The 21,325-nt window shown below is 38.7% G+C and overlaps 1 protein-coding gene across 4 annotated transcripts in view; it reads right to left on the reverse strand.

Moving 5' to 3' along the window:
* Window positions 1–2,996: 2,996 nt before the first annotated feature.
* The window catches only part of map2k5 (mitogen-activated protein kinase kinase 5), a 122,283-nt gene continuing 103,954 nt past the window's right edge, over window positions 2,997–21,325 (reverse strand). For 3 of the 4 annotated variants that reach the window (XM_061815413.1, XM_061815416.1, XM_061815419.1), the window contains one exon: window positions 2,998–5,832. In XM_061815413.1, the coding sequence (XP_061671397.1) occupies window positions 5,704–5,832 (129 nt within the window). In that variant the 3' untranslated portion in view covers window positions 2,998–5,703. Of the gene's footprint in view, window positions 5,833–21,325 lie in introns of all 4 variants that reach the window. The other variant, XM_061815415.1, reaches the window with a different exon arrangement.

Genomic DNA, 21,325 nt, shown 5'->3' on the forward strand with positions numbered 1-21,325 from the left:
CAGAAATTAAGATGTTGAGGTTCTAGCTCGAAGTGCAGGTTGGATAGGATTAGAAATGATCTCATTAGAGGGACAGCCAAGGTTGGATGTTTTGGAGACAAGATTCGAGAGAGTAGACTTCGATGGTTTGGACATGTTCAGAGGTGAGAGACTGAGTATATTGGCAGAAGGGTGTTGAGGATGGAGCTCCCAGGCAAAAGAGCGAGAGGAAGACCAAAGAGAAGGTTTATGGATGTGGTGAGGGAAGACATGAGGGCAGTTGGGGTTAGAGAGGAAGATGCAGGAGATAGGCTAAGATGGAAAAAGATGACACGCTGTGGCGACCCCTAACGGGACAAGCCGAAAGGAAAAGAAGAAGATATATACACACACACGCATGCATGTACACGCACTTTTCAGGTTGTGGAATTGGGCCATTTGTTGAAATGAGCGTTTTAAAAAAATAGTCTGCCATTGACTTTGCTCACTCAAAACTATTTTGTACAAACGTTTTGTTTCTAGGATTTACCAATCCTTTGAATCACAAAACTAATATTTAGTTGTATGTCCACAGTTTTTTTTTTTAAAAACGACTTCATATTTCTGTGGCGAGGAGTCAACCAACTTGTGGCACCTTTCAGCTCTTATTCCATTCCAAGATTCCTTAATGAGATTCCACAATCCAATTTGCATTCCTTGGTTTTGCTTCAGAAAGAGCATTTTTAATGTCACCCCACAGGTTCTCGGTTGGATTAAGAACCAGAGATTGGGCTGGCCACTCCATGACATTAACTTTGTTGGTTTGGAACCAAGACTTTGCTTGGTTACCAATGTGTTTGGGTCATTATCTTGTTGAAACAGCAATTTCAAGGGCATGTCCTCTTCATCATAAGGCAACATAACCTCTTCAAGTATTTTGACATATGCAAACAGATCCATGATCCCTGGTATGCGATAACTAGACCCAAAACCATAGTAGGAGAAATATGCCCATAAAATAGTGCTTGCAATACGATGATTCACTGTCTTTACTGTGTACTGTGACTTGAATTCAGTTTTGGGGTCTGCTCACAAACTGTCTGTGGCCCGTGGACCCAAAAAGAACAATTTTACTCTCATCAGTCCACAAAATGTTCCTCCATTTCTCCTTTTTTGGCCAGTTGATGTGTTCTTTGGGTAATTATAGCATCTTTTGCCCATGCCTTGTATTAACAGAGGGACTTTGCAGGGGATTCTTGTCAATAGATTAGCTTCACACAGACGTCTTCTCAAGGTCACTGTACTTACACGTAACTCCAGACTGTCTTTGATGATCCTGGAGCTGATCATTGGCTGATGCTTTGCCATTCTGGTTATTCTGTTATTCATTTAGATGGTTGCTATCCATTTTCTGCCACTTGTCTCTGGTTTTGCTCTCCATTTTCAGGTATTAAACATCATTTTAGCTGAATAGCCTATAATTGTTTTGCACCACTTAAATTTTCCCCTCTCCAGTGAAACATTTAATCAAAGTACGCTGTTTTTCTGTACAATGTGTTGGATGACTGACCGATTCTCCTCAGGCTTTCAAGGAGAATTGCATGTTAAAAAGGTGCTGGCTTCATCCTTAACTAGGGGCCACCTGATTCAAACCTGTTTTCCACAGAATTGATGACCTCACTGATTGAATGCCAAACTGCTATTTTTTTAACACACCCGTTTCAACAAATTGCCCAATTGCACAGCCTTAAGAATGTGTATATCATGAATGCTGGGTCTTGTTGGTTTTCTGGGAATCTACTGCACCTACTGGTAACTTGTTTGACATGTAGCAATAAAAAATATGCTGAAAACGTGGATTAATCTTATTTGTCACATTGAACTGGTATTATTTTGAACACTATTGTAATGACCATAACCACACCGCTAAAAACACATTAAGAATGGCTCAGACAAAACAATGAAGTTTTCTGAAGTGCCTTTCTTTGATGAGCCGTGATCTAAATCCTATTGATTTAAATCGTATTAAACATCTGTGGAAGTAGCTGAAATATACTGTCTGGAGAACACACCCCCTAATACCCAATACATAAGAAACTTTGTGCGCTCATTAAGAGTGGGCAAAAATACCTGGCAAAAGGTGCAGAATTCTCATAACAAAAATCATTTATCAGCAATTGGCTCAAAAAGTTGTGAACAAAATATAAGGATTGGGTTTGTCCAGGCGTTTCACGAGATAGTTTTTAAAATGAAATCTGTTAAACCACAATTGAAAAGCAATGCCAGATTTTTATTGATTCATACTCATTACATTATTATTACTTTTGTCAGATTCAAGTTATTTCTGTAACCACTGTGAGATAAGAACTCAATCTACTACTTTTTGACATGAGTGGATGAACCATCTCATCTCAGGTTAATGAACAAATTAATATCCAACAAGGTTGCCTTTCATTAAAGGTTGACTCAAGATTATTTACAAAAATGCAAATTGAAGGTGACTTCACCCCAGCAAGGTGCTTACATGTTTGGGTCACTCATTGCCAACTTATGAATGACGATATGCGGCTGTCACCCTAAATGTGTTTTAATGCTATTAACGGGAAGTTTTCATTGTTTTAAAACACTCATTTACAACTCATAGCATGGTTTATTCTTTTGATAAGGCTTGAACACCTCCATATTTATTTTTACAGGTAAATAGTAACTTTATTAATCACAGCAATACTTACTTGCTTCTATGGACTCATTGGATGGTGATACAGTTTGGCGTGTCTATTTATTGTAAATTATTAGCTTTACCACTTTTTCGTCTGTCTACCAATCATGTTCGATTGGTAAGGATTGGAATGCAAATAACAGGTTAAGTCAGACTTTAACTCTACTCTAAAAGCTGGGTTGTTTGTTTTGTTTAGCAAAAGACACGTTTCAATAAAATGCTCTGATAAAACAAGGAGACATGATTGCAGAGTAAAAGAATCAAACTGTGGGACAGTTTTAAAACATTAGGACAACTTTTATAATACTGGAATTTTGCAATAACCGCAGAAATCTGACAGTCAATACTCTCCAGAATGAATTTTTTTAAGGGAAAACAATTGTTGCCAAATGTCAGCTAATGTTTCAATGCTTTCATTTATTTATGCAGGAGAAGCGTTTCAATTGAATTCAGTCAGAACTCAAACACATGACAGAACCATTGATATTTAAAACAAACTGCAGTCAACGACAAACATCAACTATGTGCTACTGGTCCTCTTACCTCATCTTCATGGGAGCAAAAGCATCTTGAACACATTGAAAACATACAAAGTCATTGTGAAGTATACATTTTTTTCTGCTGATAAAAAATATATATACATGTACTGTACACTGCATTAACCTCCATGAATAATGATCACTTTCCAACTTTATTTCTAGGTAGTGAATGACACATCAAAAGTCAAAGTAGTCTCTTGAATGAAAGTCTTTTTTTGTCAGGGAGGTGAATGTTTTTAGTTGTTTTGTTTTTCTTTCAAATTCAGGGCGGCATGTGTTGAGCAAAAGCAAAGCAAACCAGCTGCTGAGATTGGCCTTTCCATTTCAACATTTCTATTAATGGTATTTTGTGCTGAATAGGTCTTTGTATATTTTAAGAATATGTAGCAGCTGGTGAAAGAAAAGGAAACCCTGTCTTTTAACAACGACTACAACATTCTTAAAAACATGCTTGGTGTATGCTTATCTGACAACCTTGGACGTCAACCTCTGAAATTGAGGATCGAGATCAGGACTGGGGCAGTAGAAGTGGTTTCTTTTGGACCCACGATTGTCAGAGTACAAATATTTTTACTGATTGTCAAACAAGAATATATTTTCTTGGCAAAGGGCATTTGGATTTGTCCTGCTCTGGCAAAGTCATGTCTGTTGAGTTGTTACAGGAATAGATATTTTTACATTGTTATATTTTTCCAGGAAATATTGTCACTTTGGAGACAAGCTATGGTTGCAGAAGGGATTAATGATACTACTGAGAAGATAAACACATGGGAATTGGACAAAGGCAAAAACACCTTAACATTCACTTGCAGGGTGCTATAACCAACATCACTCTCAGCATATTGTGATGTTAAAGGGTGAGGACATTCTGGTAACTGATCACCTCTATCATCGCTCATCCGGTTGAACTGCAGAGGATAACCAGCTTCTTAATATTGAATGCAAAACAAAGGAATGAGTTCAAAGAACAAAAGTGATGCACTACGCCCCGAACATTTAGTGTTTGGCAACCTTACTTACTTACAATCTTACTGACTTACTTAATACATGAAGTTGGTCGGGAAAGTATTCAGAAACCTTTAAATTTTTAAACTGCCCCTTTGTGGGATTGTGAGTGCAACTCTTTTGTCTCCATGTACCCTACAATTGGCTGGCAACCAATTAAAGTTCCTGGCCAAAGATAGCTGGGATAGGCTCCAGCACTCCCACGACACTTGTGAGGGTAAGCAGATCGGGAAATGGATGGATGGATTAAACAACAAAAACTGAAATACCACACAGCCATAAGGTTTCAGACACTTTGCTGTGACATATATTAAACTCAGGTGTTGTCCATTTCTTCTGATCATCCTTAAGAGGGTTCAATACCTTTATTGGAGTCCGACTGTACTTGGTTATGCTGATTGGATTTGATTAGGAGTACAATAATACATTATTGAGGGAAAAATGAAAATATTTTAGGAAATGCCTACAATCTATCCATTTTCTGAGACTCTTATTCTCCACGAGGATCGCGGGAGCGCTGGAGCAATTCCCAGCTGTCAATGGGCAGGAGGCGGGGTAAACCCTGAACTGGTTGCCATCCAATCAGAGGGTACATAGAGACAAACAAAAGTCGCACTCACAATCACACTGAGGGACAATTTAGAGTCTCTAATTAATTCAAGTTTCTGGGATGTGGGAAGAGACTGGAGTGCCCGGAGAAAACTCACACAGGCACGGGGAAAACATGCAAACTCCACAGAGGCGGGGCTGGGATTTGAACCAATGTCCTCCGAACTGTGAGGCCAACAATCTAAGCAGTTGCTCCACCATGCCCCCCAAATGCCTGCAATACAACAGAAAAACCTAAGGGTGTCTGAATACTTTCCAAACCCACTGTATAGTACCGTGAAAAAATATTCGCCCGCATCTTGATTTCTGTTTTTTTTTTTTTTGCACATCTATCACAAAAAAAGGTTTCAATTCATCAAACCAATTTAAACATCAGATAAGCTTTTTGAGTGGCCAAGTTAAAGTTTGGATGTAAATCAAATTAAGATGTTGTGGTGTAAACTTAAATGTGCAGTTCATGCTCTTAAACCCACCAATATGGCGAAGTTGAAACAAATCTGCAAAGAAGAGTGGGACAAAATTCCTCCAGAGCGATGTGAAAGACGCCACAGCAACTTCAGTTATTGCTACCAAGGGTGACATAACCCGTTATTTGGTTCAGGGGACAATTACATTTTCACAGAGAGGCAGAAAGGATGGGATTTTTTTTGTCCCCTAATAAATTGAATTATCATTAGAAAACAGCATTATGTATTTCCTTGGGTTGTCTCAGTGAAATTAAAATTGGTTTAATGATTTAAAATCCATGTATGTGACAGATATGCAAAAAAAAATAAAAAAAAAACAAACAAAACAAGAAGGTGGCGAATACTTTTCACGGCACTGCATGAATATACATTAAATGGCTCTGAATCCAGGACTTGGCTCAAAGTATCATGGTCCATCAAGCCGCAAGTTACGACCTTGAGCCTGCTGTGTTCGCCTCGCTTCCAAACAGCGACAAACCCACATGGACACCACCTCTGCATTTCCATCATTGTATTGCACGATGAAGGAATGATCCTAAAAACAGGGGGTGGGGGGTGGGAGAAAGACAAAGGGCTACGTGAATAACTCCAGTAAAGTTACATACTGTACTTTTAAGTTTCTGTGAATTCAAAAAGTATTCAGCTCTTTTTTCATTTTATTTTTTAATTAGGATATAGTGTACCAATAGTCTTTCATCAAACTCAGTATCATACAAATTTTCCAAAAGTCAATACAGCGCATTATAGTGAGGTATAGATTGAAAATAAAAAGAAAATCATATTTATAGTCGTATACAAGTACATAGGGTGGTAATAAAAGGTATATATTTACCTTTCAATATGATACTCAATGTCAATGTCTTATGTTTCACATTTATATGTATTTTGGTATTAATTTAATTCAGCAGTGATCAGATGAGCCCAGAGCTCTGTGAGGAATAGGGCTTGTGCACGTGACGTCACCATTTTCACCGTGCCGTATTGACGTTCAAAAAGAGATGCTCAACAGTGAGGAGGACAATGAACTGGAGTAGAATATACACAATGCCAGAGACTTGTTGTGCTGGTAGTTGTTACAACAGAAGAGACAGATACTCAAAAAGATCCTTCTATGGAATACCATCTGAAAAGACGAGAAAAGATCAATGGATTTCAAATACACACGACTGTGTAGCGATCACTTCACTTCAGGTAGGAATTATTCTTCTCAATATCAAATTCCCATGAAGTATTTATAATGCCAAATTGGCTCATTTGAGAACAATGTGTTTAAAAAAAAAAAAAAACAACGACAGGGAGTCGTCTCCAACGTACACTAAGCCTGTTGTAGCCCCGTGTTAATCTTAGGCAGACCTTTTTTTTTTCCTAATATGCATTGTTCTCAAATGAGTCCAATGCGTATTTAAAAAAAGAAAATTAACCGTCAGTCACACAGAAGTTTACCGAACTTCAACGTGCTGCCACAACGCGCTTCCGTGTATGGGGGCTGAAGCCTATCCTAGTTTATTTTCTTCTTTTAAATACGCATTGGACTCATTTGAGAACAATGCATATTTAAAAAAATCGTTTGTCATGGAGAAGTTTACCAAAGTTTAACGTATGGCTGCAACACATTTCGTGTACAGAGGAGCCAACTCGCTGTCTCTCCCCCCCCAATCATAGTTAATGAATGCGAGTTTGTGTAAAACCGGGGGTCTTTTATTTAAATATTATTTGTATTGAAAAATCTGAGTGGCTCCATCACAGTGTGTGATTTATTCTTGATTGAGAACAGATCCAGCAATGAAGTATTTGTATGCGTCCAGACTTTTTTACGCTTTCAAACACTTCCGTGTAAATCTCGATGACTTACTCACCAGATACATGTGTAGACCCAGTTGTCCAAGACAAGGGGAAGCTGGTTCATTGTCCAATGTTTTATCGGCAAAAACATCGACTTCGTGATTAAATATGGGTCTTCTATGCCAAGGGTCTCTCATTTTTCCACCTACCTTTGTTTATTATCAACTTCTAAATGTTTAACAGTATTGAACAAAACTCTGGGCGTCGTGCTATAAGATGTATTTTCGCGTCATCTCCAACAGACTTAGCATTGAAGAATGGCTTGCTTGACCGACACTTCCGGCCAGTGACGTGGTTTGATGACTTAGGTGCACGAGCTCTATACCATTGTATGCATTATTTAGTATTGTGTAGCAGTGGTCAAAATGTTATTTTCTCTTGTTGGGTAGTTAATGTGCTGCTTGTATTTAGTCTTTGAGTTTAGCTTAGAGAATAATGATATATTTACATCTGGGGCCGTCAAGAATGAATGATCTAAACTCATGAGCTGAGTAGAATTATTTTAACACTTCAAAAATAGTGGCTCTAAATGCAGACTGGAGTGTGTTTTGAACTCCGTGACGTCCGTGGACCATTTTTGTTGGTAGAGATGCATCGCCCACTGCCTTTTGTGTTTCCCAATAACTCCATGATGTGGTTTGCCCAGGGAAGGAAGGAGGGAAGCGACGTATTGCTTGCCATTGGGTAGCCTCACAAAGCCACGTCTGCGTAAAGCACAGGGTGGCAGGACGTCCTTTGTCAGAAGATGAAGGTCATCCATTTAGTTGGGTAGGGAGCGTAGATTTTTAATGGGGATTCACGAAAACGCCGATCTGTATCCAATTCCCCTCAAGTACGCATGCCATTCCTGTACACTACTCAGCACATTAAGCTCAGAGACACACAGCTTGCTGCCAAACATGTTTAAGTGCTTGGCTCGTTCCAACTCAGTTCTGTAGTTCACACTCTTAAACCCCATAATACCCCCTGATATACACACACAAACTATCAAATGCACATTCAGATGATATTCTAAACATTCTTCAACAATGTTAAAAGAATGAATCATTTATAGAACCATTGTGACCTACATCTCAGTGAGTTGATATTAACTATCTTACATATGCAAGAGTTTTGGGATCTGGGAGAGTTGTGCAGTTCCCAGAGATGGAGGAAGACCTGCTAAAAATTGTAGCTGAATGAAGGGCAAGAGGCTGTGATATTGCCAAAGTAGAGCCTCGCCTGAAAGCGCTGACAGTAATGAGGAATAAAGGGAACCAATCTCTTGGGATTCAAAATTTTTTACCTCATGAACGCTATAGATGGCACAGATTATGACATACTGTGGGAGCAAGATGGGATCACTGTTAATTATCACGAACCTCTGGTACGGGGGCGGACCCAAATGCAGGACTTCGAGGCAGAGGTATAATATTAAATGTAGTTTATTCCGAAAACAGAGTCATACACAGTGTATCAGTCCGACAAGGCAGAGGTACAGAAATGCTAGGCTAGGCAGGATCCAAAAGACATGCAGCAAGGTCCGATGATTATGGGGTAAACTAACAACTCAACAGGACAGGAACAAACAAAAGGTCACAGAATTGCTGTGATTAGGATTACTCTAATTTACGTGTAGAAGTGGAGAGTCCCACAGGAAGTGAATGCAACTCACTAACGCAAGGCAACAAACTGGCAAATGGCAGTGACAAAAACTCAACTTAAATGCCCGTCTAATTACAGTCTGAATGTGAAACAGCTGTGAGCAGTGACAGGTGTCACTGTCCAGAGCAGTGGCGTGGCCATTGCCCCTCTTGGCAGTGGCAAAGTCTTGTTCATCACAGTTCATGATGCAATGCAGAGGAACTGGAACTGGACCAAATCATCAATGATGAGTTCCACAAACGTTTCATGCACAAATATTTCATGCAAAAAAAAAAAAAACAACAACAAACAAAGTTTCTGCACAAAGTTCAACTTAGTGTTAAATAGTTTATTTAAGACTGTAATATACGTTATCAACATTATTAATAAAATGAACCGATGCTAGTGTGTTTTAGTCTAAATATGTTCGATGTAATGGGAAAAAACAAAAATGTATTTTTTATATGGTCTATGATAATGCAAACGTTGACATTAAATGTGAAGGTATGCCTCCAAATAAATTATGGTTCACTATTTATTTTAGGGGTCTCAACTCAATTTACCTTGCGCCCACTAGAGGAACTGTCCAGCTGAGGCTGGGCCAATCTCTTGGCGCACATACACCCACGGCCAATTTCAATCAGAATTTCTTTGACAAATCCAATCTTAAATGTCTTTTTTGTGTTTTTTTTGTTGTTTTCAAAACAAAATAAGATAAGGAAGCTGGTGTGAGCAAGTTGTGTGCAAATCTATTAATAAAACTCTTCAAGGCAATGCTGCTGTAATTTTCAGTCAAAGCAAAATGTCTCTCCTTGCATCAAGCCCGGTCAATCCCATGCCCCTAAGAGCCATATACCCTACCACGATTCGTTGGCTCATCCACTCCACATACAACACTTTAAAAGTGCCATTCATATAAAATTCGAGGGCTGCACTAACAAACTTTCAGAATAAGGTGGGGGCCACAAAATATTGTCTTGCGGGCTGAAAATGGCCGGTTTGAGACCACTCGTTTAAATGTATGATTTCCTTTCCTTCATCCACCATTAGTTTTTGCTTGTTTATCTGGAAAGCATTGTGTTCAAGTTACTGTAGAGGAATAAAAAGATTTCTGATCAGCAAAAATGTCCTAATGCAGGGGTCGGGAACCTATGGCTCGCAAGCCATAGCTGGCTCTTTTGGTGGTTGCGTATGGCTAGCAGAGCTCTCATAACGACATACTGTATACACCAGGTGCACGATCGATCTCGCGACAGCGTGAACATTTTGGCAGTACACGTAACTTTCTCTAACAATGACCTACTGCACTGCCACACATTCTTCTTCCTAGTTTACCTTGCACTGCCCCCCTCCACTCTTACAGGAGTACACTCATAATAAATGTTACAGTCCTTACGCAGCCCATCAATGTGGTTTATCATGACAGCGTGCTTATGCGCCGCCCATCACCGGAAATCTTTTTACATAAATACTCTCGGCAAGCACTGTTGGCGAGCGCACATAAGTGGGGAGAAATTAAAAAAAATAAACCTGCAGACCAGTTGATTTTGAAAACTTGGAACACACTTCCTGTCACAAACCACTCACTGCAGCGTGTGAGTATTGGTTTACTGACAATGTTGTTTCATGGGCAACCCTTACGACTGTGAAAGTGTTCTTACCCATGTCAGAGGTGAGACAAGAATATCTCTTATTGTCTTGTTTTCTCTTTTAGATGTCCTACTAATGGCCACATCAAAATGACACAATCACTTGCGCTGTGCTGAAAGATGAAATTCTGGGTAAATTCTATCTAACTCTAAATACTTAAGGTCTTAAAAAGGCGGTACGTTAAATTGAATATTAATTGATAACATTTTAAGGAGTTTATAGAAAGTTTAACAAAACCTGGCTAGACTACAAAGGTACACCAAGGAGGAGGAAGGCGATGTCTTTAAGAGATTAACCATAGCGCTTTACAGACTTCCATCATTCTGCAAGAAATTGCCTGGCATTGTTTCAGTAGATGTCGGGAATTGAGGGGAAATTTAGGCATTGAGTATTTCATAGGTTTAATACTAATACACCTGAAGAGAACCCTGAATCAAATGTTCATTTTAGTCTATGCTGTGGGCTGCTAAGAAAATGGCTGTTAAAAATTCGGACACCCCTTATTTAAACCATGCAAACTTGTTTGACTCAGCCCTCTAACAGAATTGTAATCGAGAATTGGAACCGGAGTTGCTCAAATTCAAATTACATCTTACCCAATCCTGTTGATGATTGATCATGATCAATGATCAATCATCATGATTGATCATGATGATCATGATCAATGATCAATCATCATGATTGATGATTGACATTGTGACAAGTGAAGAAAAAAAAGACTATTCTTTGTTGTGTTGTTGTAGTTGTGGTTCATCAAAGGTTCCAGTACCTCAGTATCTGTGACAGTGATCACCTGTCGCCCCCAAACTCTTTACTTTCAACCCAAGCATCTTGAAAAATGCACTTCCCCATGATACAAGTATTCTTATTGGATCGATCATCAAAGACAGAGTGAAATGCCTACTCACGAAAACAGACAATGGAATATTGACGACAAGATGGCGATTAGTTGTGAACACAGAGTGACTTCCATTGACAATTTCCGGCTGTTTAGGACACCAGACGGAGCTCTATTTTTTAAAAAATAAAAGATTATTTTTTTTAGGTAGAATTTTGGCGGTAGAGGACCTCCCTTTAATTTTTTTTTTTAATTTAAGGCCTTTTTAGGGGCTTGACCGGTTTTCAGTGAATTTTAAGGACTTTTAGGGGCCCCTAAATGGACCCTCAGAAATTTAGGGTTTTTTAGGGACTTTTAGGGCCGCGTGCGAACCCTGAGTTAATTTAATATTGTCTGGTCTAATCCTTTTGCTCACTTGAACATTGGGTGGCTTCAAACAAAAGGTGCTATGTCCTAAGTTGTTTAACATACTTAGATCTAAAGAGCATGAAATAAAATCTGGAATTCTAAAATTTTGTCTCATTCATTTTTTGATCTGAATTTCTTCAGTATATCAGAGATATAGAATATCATTCATATAATGCATGTTTTTTTATTTTAATATATTCAATAAAGATTTTTTAAAAATGTCTTCCTGAGGACTCCTTAGCTGGCTAACATGATGCCTGATGCAACATAACCAAGCTCATACTGACCAAACAATGCATGTACAACCCATAGCAATAATAGTGAATGTACAACAATCACCTCTTCCGAACAATCAAATTTTTTGCCCCACTAACTGTACTTCAAAAAAGAGTAAAAATATCATTAGTGGATAATTGTCACAAAAAAGGGGGCACCGCTGCCATATTGAATCAATGGTTATATTGTTGAAATACTCAGTTGCACCATGGGGGCAAAATTTTACACATTACAGATTCAATAACAGACACTACAGTGTTTTCAGACTGACGTACAAAAGTGGGTTACATCTGTGTCATTTAAATGGAACTACCCCTGCCTTGACTCCCAAAGAGTATGTCATAAACCAAGGACATAACATTAACAACAAAGAAAATTGCTGGCTTCACACAACTGTGGAGAAAAGTTAACTGGGGAAAGAACTTGAACGACACCCAAATGGCGTGACTCACTATGCGTCAGTGCTATATTGCACCACACCAGTATGTGTGAATGGAATATTTGTTATCGAAAACCCATGGGTCAAATGTGAAAGCATTTTGGAAGGAAGGTGGTGACAGCCAAGTTCAAGGTGCACAGAAGAGATCTGACAACACGTATGAAGAACCGATATGAAGTGCAATGATTTTCTGACCTTGTGAGGCAGCAGAATCTTTGAAAATACAGGTATGCAACCTTACAATATTCAAAGTACTGATAGTTGCTCCCCATGAAGAAAAACTGGACCATTGAAAGAAAGACCTATTGTGACTTAGGTGCGCCTAAACGAAAAACATGCTTTTATCATTGCAGACTCCACAGCAACCACTGTTATGGAACCATGCTGATTAAACTGGAGACTTTTTTAATAGAATGAAGTGTGAACATTTTTTCTTCCATGTGAAGCTATCCTTCAACACTAACCTTAAGGGGAAGCCATAGTTCACTGCAAAAAGTTAGACTTTGGAAATGGACAGCCACAGTTGAGCAGACAAAAAGAAAAAGGCAACTAGATGTCTTGGTATGCTCATCAGAATCAGCTTTATTGGTCAAGTGTCTAAAAACACACAAGGAATTTTTCTCCGGCACTTGGTGCTGCCCTGGTACGACAGAAAACAAAGAACAATAAAGCAACAATAACAAAGAACAAGAGACATTTCTGTCTATAGGAACTATTCCTTATAAGTGTCGTACAAGATGTAAAATCTTCATTTAGAACAGGAAAGAGACAAGTGTGTCAACAATCTATCATCTATTTCTTTATTGCAGTTGAGGTGCTGCACGACAAAGTACAGATGTCCCTCTTAAGATATCTGAAACGTTAGTCATTTTTGGTTAAAATTACCCAGTGCCACATAACTCCTTTATTATCATGTTTACATTGAGACAAATCAGTGAAAACATGATCTTGAAAGTAAGAAAAAAGAACAGAAATACTATTATATTATCACTGAGGAAACTATACTGTGATACAGTTTGTAAAGAATAACAGCCTGATATGTAGTCTGCTTTCGCCCGCAGTTAGCTAGAATAAGTTCCAGCGCTCTTGCAACCCCTGTGAGGATAAGCGGCTTGGAAAATGGACAAGGACATGTGTTGTGAGAGATAGACTACCAAGGCCAAGTCAATATTTGATTGTTTAAAAAACTATTGGTTAAATAAGATATGTTGTAGCCTACTGTAGTGTATTTCAAGAGTGCATGTATGTGTTAATTTGGAGACACGCAGACATAGGAGGCATTTCTTTGTGAAGAACAGAGGGACTCATCTGGTGTCTCTGGGGTTGAATGTGTCTCCGTGCACACCGATGAATAGAGAAGCAGAATGGGGGGCTGCATTGACAAGGGTGCTAAAAGGCTGTGTGAAGGCTACTGGCGAGGGAATGAGGGATGATGAGGCGGAATGGGAGGGAGAGATGACGACAATCAAATAATGTAACTGTTGAATGCTTGGACTTTTTTGCCCTTTTAATTTAACCAATAAGCACTTGGACAAAATAATTTAGACCACTAAAGTCTGATAAAAATTAAAGAATTTTGCAACAACACCTTGTATTTTTTCCGTGTGTGCAATATGGGGAGAAAAATAGTCTGATTAGAAGCAAAATTAAGAAACTTCATACAATACAGAATGAAAACTCGACCAGCTAAGATCCTGCAGAAAGGCCAGTGGAAAGCTTCAACTGAGGAACGTCATTAAATTAAATTATGGCTACAGTATAGAGAACAGGTGGCGAACCCACAGGTCTTGTCACAGCAGCTCTTTGCCTGTTTTCATGCAGCTCTCATGAACCCCAAAAGCATATCGAAGTCCTGTTTTTTCAATGTGCGTGTGCTTTGCTTTAGTTCAATTCGGTAGTTACGAGCACACTTTGGTTATGTTTATTATGTATGGAAGTAAATATGTGCCATCAGGATTTGGATTAAAAATTTCACTGAAAATGTTCTGTTGTAAAATTCACATTGTTATTTCAAAGTGATAACATTTTTGATAGCTGTATTTCAGTTTAACTTTTCAATGTTTGCAAATTCGCCATATAAAAAAATTCAACCTTTGAAATTCAAATGCAATATTTTCAGTCTCCTGAGATTCAAGTGGCTACATTTCGCTGTCTGAAATCCACCATCTAACACCCAGCCAATCCAGTTACGCTTTTTTAGTATGTGACGTCACGTGACTAAGAGGTGAAAAGAGTGAAAAGTTTAGTGATGGAGACTGGGGAAGAGTAGCGGAGTATCGATTAGGGGAGGACAAGTTGATTTTGAATGTGCAGAGGAGCCAATAAAGTTAGTGGCCGAATAAATAATGACAGTTGTGAAATAAAGAAAACATATGCCATCACATGACATAGCCTGGACACTTCTGCTTGCCCCCACAAATATGCAAATGTCATTTTAAAATACATTCTGTATGTTGCTCAACTTCACCGGTTGGGAGTAAAACAAAAAACAAACAAAAAAATGTTTTACTGTTGATATACTTGCGTAACTTTCTCTCTGACATTACTGTAAAGTTCAAGCAAACCTTCCTCTGCAAAATATTTCTTATTGGGGAACTCAGATCCGGGATCCAATGTTTTCATCAGCTTTTTGAAGCCATCTTTTCCCACTGCATAAATAGGAATCACATCCTTGGCTACAGTGTAGAAAATGAAGTTGTTGTCATTACCTCCCTCCATTTGGCATCAACCCTCTCATGATGAGATGAGCTGGACATAGAGCCCATTAGGTCTGTTTTATAGAGGTTACATGAGCGCCACAGGGAGTCTTTAGGGTGATACATGCACCACACTTGATAACGTGATTCATCTTCATAGGATGTTACACAAATATGCCTGTATTTTCTTGTTCCTTTGTCATTTCTGGGACTATTTCTGAATTGGTAGTCACTAGTGTCTTCTTCTCCATTATTCCACACAACAAGAGCAACTGCAACAGAATCTCGGAGTAGCAAAATGTAAAGCCCAAAAAACTCGAGCCGCTCTGTCCATATTGAGCTTTAATAAAGTATCAACTGAATCAAGCTTCACGGCATAGCAAGGTTCTGGCGTAACCCTTCAAACATAAAGATATAAAATATTTTTTTTTTTTGCCAAGAATCAACAACAAGTGGGACACAATTGTGAAGTGGAATGAAATTTATTGGATTTATTCTACTTTTTAACAAATAAACACCCGAAAAGTGCCCACAGATTCTTGATTGGATTCAGGTCTGGACTTTGACTTGGCCATTCTAACACCTGGATACGTTTATTTGTGAACCATTCCATTGTAGATTTGGCTTTATGTTTTGGATCATTGTCCAGTTGGAAGATAAAGCTCCGTCACAGTCTCAGGACTTTTGTAGACTCCAACAGGTTTTCTTCCAGAATGGTCCTGTATTTGACTCTATTTATCTTCCCATCAATTTTCACCATCTTCCCTGTCCCAGCTGAAGAAAAGCAGGCCCAAAACATGAGGCTGCCACCACCATGTTTGACAGTGGGGATGGTGTGTTCAGGGTGATGAGCAGTGTTGTTTTCACACCCGCCATATCGATTTTCGTTGTGGGCAAAAAGTTCGATTTTGGTTTCATCTGACAAAAGCACCTTCTTCCACATGTTTGGTGTCTGTCCCAGGTGGCTTGTGGCAAACTTCAAACGAGAATTTTTATGGATATCTTTGAGAAATGGCTTTGTTCTTGCGACTCTTCCATAAAGGCCAGATTTGTGCAGTGTACGACTGATTGTTGTCCTATGGACAGACTCTCCCTTCTCAAATGTAGATCTCTGCAGTTCATCCAGAGGGATCATGGGCCTCTTGGCTGCATCTCTGATCAGTCTACTCCTTGTTCGAGGGGAAAGTTTAGAGGGACAACCGGGTCTTGGTAGATTTGCAGTGGTCTGATTTGCCTTCCATTTCAATATGATTGCTTGCACAGTGCTCCTTGTGATGTTTAAAGCCGGGGAAATCTTTTTGTATCCAAATCCGGCTTTAAACTTCTCCACAACAGTATATCAGCCCTGCCTGGTGTATTCCTTGGTCTTCATGATGCTCTCTGCACTTTAAACAGAACCCTGAGACTATCATAGAGCAGGTGCATTTATATGGAGACTTGATTACACACAGGTGGATTCTATTTATGATCATCAGTTAACATGTGATTAGTCAGAGATCCTCACTGAACTTCTCAAGTGAATTTCCTGCAATGAATGTAAAGGGGTCGAATAATATTGTACGCCCCACTTTTCAGTTTTTTATTTTTATTTTTAAAGTATAAAATATCCAATAAATTTTGTTCCACTTCACAATTGTGTCCTACTTGTTGTTGATTCTTGAAAAAAAAAAAATTTCTTGTTTGAAGACTGAAATGTGGCAAAAATCTTGAAAAGGTCAAGGGGGCCAAATACTTTCACAAGGCACTGTGTGTGTATGTATGTATATATATGTGTATATAAACAAACCGATAGATGGGGATTTAAAAAAAAAATACCATCAGGTTTGTACAAAAACTCAAATGCAAATTATACTCTACAGTTTTATGCAATTGCAATGATTAGGAAACAAAGTAACGTTTGTGTAACAATTTGGAATGCAGTATATTTCCGCAACTTTTTTTCTCTTGTTCTGCGACATGCCAAATGACAAACGTAGTAAAGTGCTCCATAAAACAACCTTCTTTGTGATGAAACACTTCCGCTGAGTGTCAACCTATGCTTTCCATTTACCCCACTATGCTGTGAGAGTGCAAATTTGATATCTGTTAGCAGCTCCACATTTACACCCTTCAATGCTCTGTTCCCACAAGTAAAACTTCACCCCATTGCTCTCTGAGGACCTAACTGTCGCTTGTCCTTGGCCTGAAAACACACAGCAAACTGTCATTTCTCTTTAAAGGTGCTTTGAACAAATAACTGTCTTGTGGAACAGAGAACGGTAACCCTAGTAGCGAAGTAAATGATGTACGGCTTATGATCACATGACCCCTAGCAAGGTATTTGAACTTCAGTCCGGATTCAGGGCAGATCAGTCTTTTGAAGGAAGACCAGAGTGCTATCTATGGGAGAAAAGCAAACCATTTTGAAGCTTAGAAACGAGGGAAAATTGATCAGTGCTATGGGACAATCATTGGACATAGCAAAAAAAAAAAAAAAAAGAAAAAAAAACTATTTGGAATGTCCTAAAAAAGAATGAAACTACTGGTGTAGTGTCCAACAGACATTGAAAACCCCGGCGAAGATAAACAGCATTTTATGACAAACACTGAGAGCTATGAAGAAACACCCAAAGACAACAGTGACATCACTCCCAACCTCCACACGGCAGGAGCGAAGGTATCACAACCCCCAGTTCGAAGAAAACTTTGAGAGAAAAATATACAGGCCATACCAAAAGATGCAAACCATTTATCAGTGAAAAGAATGGAAAGGCCAGATTGGATTTTGCAAAGAAGTAGAGTGATGCATTCCAATTAATCAAGATAAACTTCATCACGCAACAACATTCACTGAAAACATTGCCAACACAACAAAGGACTTCATCAGGGGGACAACGTGGATGGTCTTAGACGGGACAAGTCAATCACTGGCCCTTAACCCAATAGAACATGCATTTTACCTCCTAAAGAAGAGAGTGAAAGGAGAAACCCCAGAAATCAAGAAGAACCAAAACAGGCTACAGCGAGGACATGGATAAGCATTTCTAATGAAGAATGCAACAGTTTGGTGAACTCAATGGGTCAGTGGTTTGATGCAGTTATTGCAAATAATGTTAGACCACCAAATATTGAATGTTATTCATTTTAACTTCATTTAATAATGTCTGCACCATTACCTTTGCTCACTTGAAAAGTGCGAGGGTTCAAACCAAAAGTACTGTGTCCTGAGTCATTTTAACACATTAAATGTAATTACCATGAAATAAAAGCTGGAATTTTTTACTTTTGTCTCATAATATTCTTTTGATCTTAAACCCAGATGTCTTCAGTAGACAAAAACAAAAGAATTGATCTTGCTCTTCCAATCCTTTTAGAGAGAACTGTATGTAGCATTTGCATTCTGTATAATAGTCTAAAATACAGTGGTTTAACAGTGTACATTACGGTATAGCACAGGATGATATATATCATATGTATACATACAGTGAAAGCCAGAGTTTTACATACACTCTGCAAAAACATTTCATTTCTTGTCTAACTGAAGTCAAATCAAACGAAACCTCTCCTGTTTCAGGTCAGTCAGGATCACCCAAATTGTTTCATTTTGTTAAATGCCAACAATAATGTCAGTTAACCTATCACGAGCTTCCAAAGGCATGACCTCATTATCTGGGTTTTGCCATGTTTTTTTAAGGAAATAGTACCTTTTGTGTAAGTAAACTTTTGACCTTGACCAAAATATCAAATTCTCGAAGAAATCCTCTCTTATTATTGTGGCATTTAACAAAATGAAATAATTTTATTCATCCTGACTGACCTGAAACAGGAGAGGTTTAGGTCTGATTTGACTTCAGACAGTGAGAGAAAAAATGAAATGTGTTTTTGCAAAGTGTACAGTATGTAAACTTCTGACTTCAACTGTCTATAATCAAACACACGCATGCCACACATGCACACACAGACACACACACACACACACAACACACACACACACACCACACACACACACACAAACACACGCACACGGGTACACATTCAGACTGAATAAAAGGTAACATCTTAACTGCAAAATGCAAGAAGTCACAAGTCACTCCTGAAGGATGCCAGATCTAAACTTAGCTTATGCCTATCCGTCACCATAGGTACCAGGAGGCTTGTAAAAGAAGTTTGTGAAACAATCCATCTACACCAGGGGTCGGCAACCTGCGGCTCTTTCACCCTTAAGTTGCGGCTCTGCGTGGCTCGGGAAAATAAATGTCAGCTTGAAGTGTGTTATTATCATGTCTTCTTAAGTCGAAGTCTTTAACTTCTTTCTTCAAACTTTGTGCAATTTCAGTGATGTATTAAAAAAAAAAAAAAAAAGCTTGTAGTTCGGATTTCCTGATCGACCCTAAAAATTCCGGCGTAATAAATATATGAAGGATGTGGTTCTCTGCAGCCACGCGGGCACTTTGAGTATGTAGTGTATTTAAGCCTTGTTTGTCATGCCACTTGTTTCCAGATTGTTGTGCATAAATGCACGTGTATTCATGAGCGTCAGTTCACGAAACTCCCTCGTCCAATGTCGTAGCATGATTGAGCCATATGAAGTCAAGTTACGTTTTCATGTTGTGCCATGTCCAGTTTTTGACATTGTTTCATGTTAGTTGATTTTTTAAGTCACACTCCAACAACAACAAGCTGCTCAGTTATGTATAGAGATCGTGTGCGTGATGTCACTGTTTGTTTACGACGCCATATTGCCGGTCAATCAAAGCTGCATGGCAGTGCGGGAGTCGCTGAACCGGAGCAGATTTTTCACAATGCTCGGGCACGGAAACCTTTTCTGCTTGTCCAATCTGTCACCAAGTGACAGAAAAGTGAAGAAGAGGATGGCGACAGGTTTAACAAGCAGAAAAGGATCCTGTGCTCGAATTGAAATTAAGCAACAACAAAAAGCTGTGGAGTTCCGGTAACTTACCTCACGTACAATCAAGGATACACTACATTCACCTAGCACCATGCAGCTGACTGGTAATCTTGCAGATAATTGGAAGCGTTTCAAGGAAAGATTTAATAGATACTTGGTAGCATGTGGAGTAGGGGGGAGATGAGGAAGTAGCCCAAGAGCGGCTTGCTAGTATATGTTCTACAACGTGGAAGTAAAGATTGAATGCGTTGAAATACGCCTTGTCTATTTGTTATACAATATAACAAGAAAATTCGAAATCGAATTCTGGATTAATAATGGCTCCTCTCTTCCAAGTGTCTCTAATTTTTCCACATACGTTCGTTTATTATCACCTTCTAAATGTTTAACAGTATTGGACAAAACTCTGGGTGTCGTGCTATCAGACATTATTACATTTTGTCTCAACGGAATAACCTTCAACAATGCTTTGTTGGAGTAGCACAATGGCGGCGTAAATAAAAATCACATGGTTTTATGACGCAGGTGCACGATCTCTATACTCACTCTCCTCCTCATCTACCTCACTCCACCTCCTTGCGCTCTTAAATGGGTACGCTAAAAATTACAGTTCTTACTACCTTCTTCTTAATATCTTGGCACAAATCTCTTCTTTTTAGGATATATACAATTCAGTTTTGCTTAGGGTCCCAATTTGCTCAGGAGTGGGTTTCTGTTTACACAATTATATTCACAAATTACTACTTAATGACTGGTTGTTCTCTCCAACATTTTCTAATTTCTCTGTGACGTCTGAGTTGACATGCAATGGGTGAAATTCTATCTTTGGCCAAACTAGGGAAGGAGCAAGCAACCAAGCGGGTAGCATAGCCACAGTTACTTTTATCATATATTTTCTTATTCTTTTACAGTTCGACGTAGTTTTATGACAGATACAAAGATATTCAGTGATCAAAACCATGGCTAATCTAATCTGAAATCTTGGTTTGTTCTACAAAATAAATTATAGAAGCTGTTTCAAAATAGTGGGTGACCCTTCAACAATTATACACTACCATTATTACCTTGGATGAATTTAAAGTCTTCAATAAAACTAGAATTCATGTTTTTGGACAGGGCAAAAAAACTAGAGGACTAGGAAAGAACCCACACATGCATAGCAAGAAGATCCAAACTCCAAAAGCACACTTATTTAAAGTCAGTTGATTACACACGTATGACAAGTCAACCACATCAACAAGTAAGCGACGACAGTAATGCTAAACTACAAATACAAATTGTTGCATGATTGCCATATAATGATGAAAATTATTTCCATCAGCAAAACCAAATTTTTGCCATGAAACAAAGATTTATTCCAGCGACATA

The sequence above is a fragment of the Syngnathoides biaculeatus genome, chromosome 3, assembly GCF_019802595.1.
Source record: "Syngnathoides biaculeatus isolate LvHL_M chromosome 3, ASM1980259v1, whole genome shotgun sequence".
NCBI lineage: Eukaryota > Metazoa > Chordata > Actinopteri > Syngnathiformes > Syngnathidae > Syngnathoides > Syngnathoides biaculeatus.